This window comes from Austrofundulus limnaeus, unplaced genomic scaffold (genome assembly GCF_001266775.1).
Source record: "Austrofundulus limnaeus strain Quisiro unplaced genomic scaffold, Austrofundulus_limnaeus-1.0 Scaffold3, whole genome shotgun sequence".
NCBI lineage: Eukaryota > Metazoa > Chordata > Actinopteri > Cyprinodontiformes > Rivulidae > Austrofundulus > Austrofundulus limnaeus.
In genome coordinates, this window is record NW_013952405.1 from 4,093,192 (window position 1) to 4,099,167 (window position 5,976).

General features: G+C 37.1%; 1 protein-coding gene across 2 annotated transcripts in view; it reads right to left on the bottom strand.

Annotated features, from left to right (window-relative positions):
- Nucleotides 1-5,976, bottom strand: part of tnni1a (troponin I type 1a (skeletal, slow)) — a 9,244-nt gene that overhangs the window by 1,444 nt on the left and 1,824 nt on the right. Inside the window, exons 1-7 of one of the 2 annotated variants that reach the window (XM_014017986.1) lie at nucleotides 4,338-4,405; nucleotides 2,188-2,219; nucleotides 2,050-2,056; nucleotides 1,910-1,951; nucleotides 1,652-1,783; nucleotides 644-733; nucleotides 384-560 (exon numbers count right to left, since the gene is read on the bottom strand). In XM_014017986.1, coding sequence (XP_013873440.1) covers nucleotides 384-560; nucleotides 644-733; nucleotides 1,652-1,783; nucleotides 1,910-1,951; nucleotides 2,050-2,056; nucleotides 2,188-2,201 — 462 coding nt within the window. In that variant the 5' untranslated portion in view covers nucleotides 2,202-2,219; nucleotides 4,338-4,405. Of the gene's footprint in view, nucleotides 1-383; nucleotides 561-643; nucleotides 734-1,651; nucleotides 1,784-1,909; nucleotides 1,952-2,049; nucleotides 2,057-2,187; nucleotides 2,220-4,337; nucleotides 4,406-5,976 lie in introns of those variants that run through there. The other variant, XM_014017996.1, reaches the window with a different exon arrangement.

Genomic DNA, 5,976 nt, shown 5'->3' on the forward strand with positions numbered 1-5,976 from the left:
ACACACACACACACACACACACACACACACACACACACACACACACACACACACACACACACACACACACTGACCAGTGAGGCCAGGCACAAAAGCTACTCTCCTGTGTACAATGGGATCATTGTTGGATTCCTGCACCGCCTCTCCTCTCTCTCACACAGTCACCACCCCACACTTGTYTACTACTATTCAACTGTTCAAACACAACTTTCACACACATAAACACAGTTTGAGGTGTTCCATAGTACAGCTCTGATGTCATGAATGTACCAGGAATATTCATGTTTACCCCCTAAGGAGGCTTCRTCATTTTTTTCTTGAAGAGTTTTTTTCCCTGTACGTACAGAATACCAGCGTCGACCCCCTCTCCCATCYGCACACACCTTCTCAGTATCTTCTTTCTTGACAGACTTGAGATTGGCCCGCAGGTCCATGGACACTTTGTGCTTGGAGCCCAGCAGCGAGCGCAGGATGGCGTCGGCRGACACACGAACGCGCCGAAGATTAGGCCTCTTGAATTTCCCCCTGAGGTCCAGCACCTTGATGTTCAGGTCTTTAATCTGGTCCGGCGACGGAGAAACATTGAGAGACGCTTCCTGTCAGCGCTGAAAGTGAGCGGGAAGAACGATGCGCGCTCTCTCACCTCGCGTGTGTTGAGCGTGACTTTGGCTTCGATGTCATATCGCTCCTCGTCCACCACGTCTATCTTGGAGTGGAGTTCTCGACAGAGATCCTAAACACAAAGTYAAACATCAAGGCTAATATTTTGTAMGATATTATTTGGGATTCTTTTGTTTAGTTAAAGTGATAGTTTGGTTCTGTGAAAAGGATTCAAACAAATAATAATTGACCTGTTATAGACACCTCAGATTGGAGAAATAAAGTTTGTTTTTGAACCAGTTTGACAAGCTAACAGCTAGCTGAAGCAGGGCCAAAACCAAAATTAGATGGGGGGTGGGGGGGCACCTTGTTTGGGTTTGGTTTTAAAGACTTTGACTGCGTCAAAATAAAATGAAATGAAATGAAACCAAAACATTGCAGTTCCACTTTATTTAACACCAAGTGAATGATTTAGATGCGAAATGGAAAGATTTAAAAACACAATAAGTCCACTTTCAACCAGTCCTCATCTTAATATTTGCTTGTGCTTCATGAAAATCACTGTCAGTTTAGCTCATTGCTTTTTTATTACATCCAATTAAGTGATTATTTGTGGTTGTGTAAATAATGGAAGCAGGATTGTGTGCATTTCCAGTGCAACCTGGGGCATTCTGTTAGAAATTTTATACAGTTTTTCACAGAATAATAATTTAAAAAGTGACAAAAATATGAAGCTTTTTTTTTTAAATGCTTATTTTTAATTACTGATATAGCTAATTACTGACTTTTGGCCCTGCTTGAGTTAGCCTTTAGCTCATGGGGTGTCCAATCCTGATCCCCAAGTCCCACTGTCCTGCACAATTAAGAGGTTTCTCTKTTCCAACACACCTGATTCAAATAAATGTGTGATTGGGAGGCCTCTGCAGAACTTAAAAAAGGTGATTTAATTACTGAATCGGGTGTGTTGAAACAGGCAGGAACAGATAAAAAAGGAGCAACYTTCCAGCTATTAAGAAGTGAAACGACTTGAACAGGGAGTTTAGAGAGACACCTGCAGCTGAGCGAGGCTGAGGCCACTGGTGTTCAGAGGAGGAGCTTTCTCTGCGAGATACTTCTGTTTCTCCCCTTCTTTGATGAGGATTTCTTGTTCTAGTTCCTCTTTGGCTTTTGCCACCATCAGACTCTGAACAAACAAACCATCAGGATGGTTGAAATGAAGTTATTTGTTCATCTCTATTGCTCTCTGGTGGTCATATCTGGGTACTACATGATAGAGAGGCAAAAGAAACAAGTTGACCAAACGTCTCACCTTCAGCATCAGCTTCCTTGAGGCTGATATCTTTGATTTTCTCTGTATAAACAGAATATTATCAACACAAACATCATATGAGACATAATATTCTGGATTTGGTGCAACAAGCGAAGGATTAGAYCTTAAAATAAACTTACCTCTTGCCTGTAAAAGAAAATGTACATAATTTAATAATAAGGTCAAATATAGGCAAACATGTTTATTTTCTGTCTCTGTGGTGCCAAGTGGCCCCTTATCTGAGTGTATATTTAAGAAAACAAAGCCTAATCACTCACACATGCTCAGGCATTCTGCTGATGAGATCCCACTGGAGGAGACACAGAAGGAATTAGAAACACACACTTCACACACTGACACACACACACTTAACAGTTGCCATTGTTCATCTACCAGCCCGCCTCATTTGTCTGCTCTCCTGATGCTTGAATGTGGAGCAGATGCTGATTACACAMGAAGCTACACAGTCCCTCTGAACTTCATGACTGACAGACGTAAACAAGATTATTGAGGAAAATCACTGAGCAGCAGGTGAAAATAAACTGCAGTTTGACCGCGAATACCAAATGTTATTGCGAGTAAATCAAAGAAATAAAGCTTAAAAGATAAAAGCTCAAACAAATAAAATCAGGGTTTGTTTCTGTTTTTTCTTTTAGAGGCCCAAAATTGCAAATGAAGCTGAGGTGTCATGATTATCAATGTTCTGATTAATCGAAACCATGGTGCCCCGAGAAGCCTGCTGGGAATCAGAATGAAGCAGCTGAAAACCTGCTTGTTTGTGAACAAGTCACTGTGTGGTAATACATTAACTGTGTCCAGTTATTGCCTCAGACATTTTAAGGAAATTAAAAAAAAAACGTTGTTGTTACTACTCTGACAGAGATCCAGATTGCAAGACTGCTTAAACCATACAAAACCAAATTATGATTGAGCAAACAAAACTCTGAGCTGTCAATCTTTGAGTCTTTTGTTTGGCTATTAAGGTTTAAAATGCAGCATAATAAAAATGCAATAGTAGAACAAATGGAAGAAAAATACATGTTCATTAGATACATTAAAAAGGAACAAATAATACATACCTAAACTGAAATTTATTACTAGAATGAATGTGATAATACTTGCTTGAATTAATGTGATGCTGTGATGACTGAAACTGTATTTCCCATTGTTTTTTTCCTAAATTGGCACTACAGAGACTGTCATTTTGATTGTGATCAATAAAAAAAGCTCCAAAGCAGAAAGATGATTTATTTTTTTACTTTATTTTTTTTCTGGCATCTCTAAAATAACAAAGCAGAGGTGTAAAGTGACAACGTACAAGTTCTTCATTACTTAACGTAAGTAAAAACGTTGGTAATCTATGCATTTCTAGAGTAATTATTTTTCGGACACCTTACGTTTTAGCCTTGTTACTCCTTTTTCACTTTGACTTGCTTTCATTTCAGTTTATTTGTAAAAATAATCTTTATGCTTACTTTTACTCAAAATTTTAGAAATTTCCTTTTGTACAGAAAAATGTCAGATACTTTAAGATTTTTACTAAAATATTAACTTTAATGTCTCTTTCTGGTAACTTTCACTCGAGTATCACTTTGAGGTACTTTATTCAAGACGTTTCATTCTGTCTCCTGTTGTATCTCCTCTCTCACTGCTCTTTCTCATAAACACCAGCTTCCTTCTCCTGATCTAACCCCGTCTCCCTCACCCCACTTTTTTTACACTGCAGTCTGAATCACGAATGACGACCCATAAAACCTCCTCATATAATGAAGTTGCAAGCCCCTCCAGTGGATTTGGAAAATTCCAGAGTGACAGCCATCCGTCATTCACCTCTCATCCCCTTCATCCCCATCTTTCTCCTCAGGATTATCTGCATTAGAGGAATTTGGAGTGGCCTGTCTCCCCAAATAGATCAGACAGCTGTGAGGGCTGTTTGTGCTCTGGTGCWGCCCAGTATGGATCAGAGAGTTACCACTAACTCTTGCGGGGGCTTTGCGGCGCAGCCAGTTTTGGCAGAAACTCTGAACTGTTTTGGAAAAATTGCATCAACCTGAATTGGACTGCTTTTAGGGCTGGAAAGCATTTAGACAAAATTTAATCCACTGAAGGCAGTTTTTTTTAAATTTTTAAATTTTTATTTTTTTGGGTTAGGAAGTATTCTCATCTACACAGACTTTTAAAAGAAATTGGGCTATTAAAAGTATCAGATAAGTTTGTCTCCTGTAAAATTTGCTCAACATCACAACTTGAAAAAAAAAAACAACAACAACAACAACAAAAAAAAAAAGCCAAACTTGTGCAGGTTTACTTCTTCAAAAATAACCTCATTTCATATTTTCAGTTTATGAAAAACTTCTACAATAGATTACGTTATATCAAGAGAATTTCAAGGTTAAAAAAATAAAAATAGTTCCACAAAGGACCTTACCTGTGTTTGAGAAAGAGTTGCCCCCACAGCAGAGGATGGACAAACCAATGAGCCCTATGATTCTGTACCCTTCTATTTATCTGTGCCACCCACTGTCTGCCTCCTTTGTTTTTGGCTACAGTGGAGGCTATTAATAGATTAAGACCATTTCTGGAGGATAATCTACTCTGTTGAATTGTCTCTTATAGATTTAATCCAGGAGCAAGCATTTAATACCTGAAGTCCTAAACCTTCAACTCACAGAGAAATAAAAACAATAAGAAATAACTTGGAAAATCTTTGCAACAATTAGATTGTATCAGTTGCTTAAATTCTTCGATAATTTATTCAAATATATTTCGTTCTTGAACACGAACCTTCACTTTCTTTTTAGGTTCCAAAGTGATGACCTTACAGTGCCTGTGACATCAATATTTTTTATAACAAACATGAATGCATTTTTTGAAGGACAATCTTAATTTATTGCAAGAAAAATTTAATGCATGAGATGTAAGAAATCACTCGATTATGAGGATTCAACCTTCTGAGACCAAGGTCAAAGACAGGTGGAACTGTTTATTCCACCTCGAGGTGACCACTACAGATGAACAGTTGAGATATTTGCATTTAAAGTAACAGGAAGTGATGTCAAAGGGGATAGTCTGCATGYTAACAAAACAATGCTACAACGGCCAACAGCAAAAACTAGAGAAGAATCAGATGTTTCCTTAGATTATTTTGAGTCACAATCAGAGAGAGATGAAGAAGAGTCAAATTTCAAATAAWATTGTTTCAATGAACAAAGACCAGGGAGTTTTCTAACATAAAGTTTCCCTTTGATGTCACTTCCTGTTTCGCTTCGAAAGAAAATATGCCTCTTATGTTACAAAATGGGTTAAATCGTGTATTATGTCAATTTTCTTAAAAATAAGGATGTTTTCTTTGACTTTTAATATTTGAAAACTATTTATGTCACAGGCACTTTAGATTGTGTCTTGTTTGAATAAAATGAGGCATAAAACAGAAATTATGGAGACTGAGGTTTGTGTTCTGAGGAAAACAAAAGGTTTCCACTATAAATTTKCTTTCAATTTTGTTATTAGTTTTGTTAATACAGTTGTGTCCCTCTCCACATAAATGTTTATTTCAGATCTATTTTACTAAATGAGACCAAGCTCACTTCCCACTATGTACATACTTCATCAGTACATGTTTTAATACTGAGAGGATGTTGTGTGTCTGATCCTTTAGGAGCTTTTAGAGCCAGGGATTTACTGAGCTATTAAGGGTGCTGAGATGCATCAGGACATTAAGGGTTATTATTCTTTTTTTAAATTAACTAAGAATTTTTCCATCACAGCATTAGCCTTAGCATGAGGCTAATTTGTTGTTCTGAGATTTTGTCAAATTATCACAATGAAGAGTCAAAAGGATGCCCTGACAAAAGACAGCAGGGACATTTAGGTAGATATTAAACTGTTTTAGAAACATCCAGATGGAAAATAATGCTATTTGATGCAAATTATATCCCCTATCTACCTATTATTTATGTCAGTTTTGTGTTTTATTTGGAGAAAAATGAAACTACATCTTTACACATCCTTTAATTCCCCAATGTAATAATAATAATAATAATAATAATAATAATAATAATAATAAT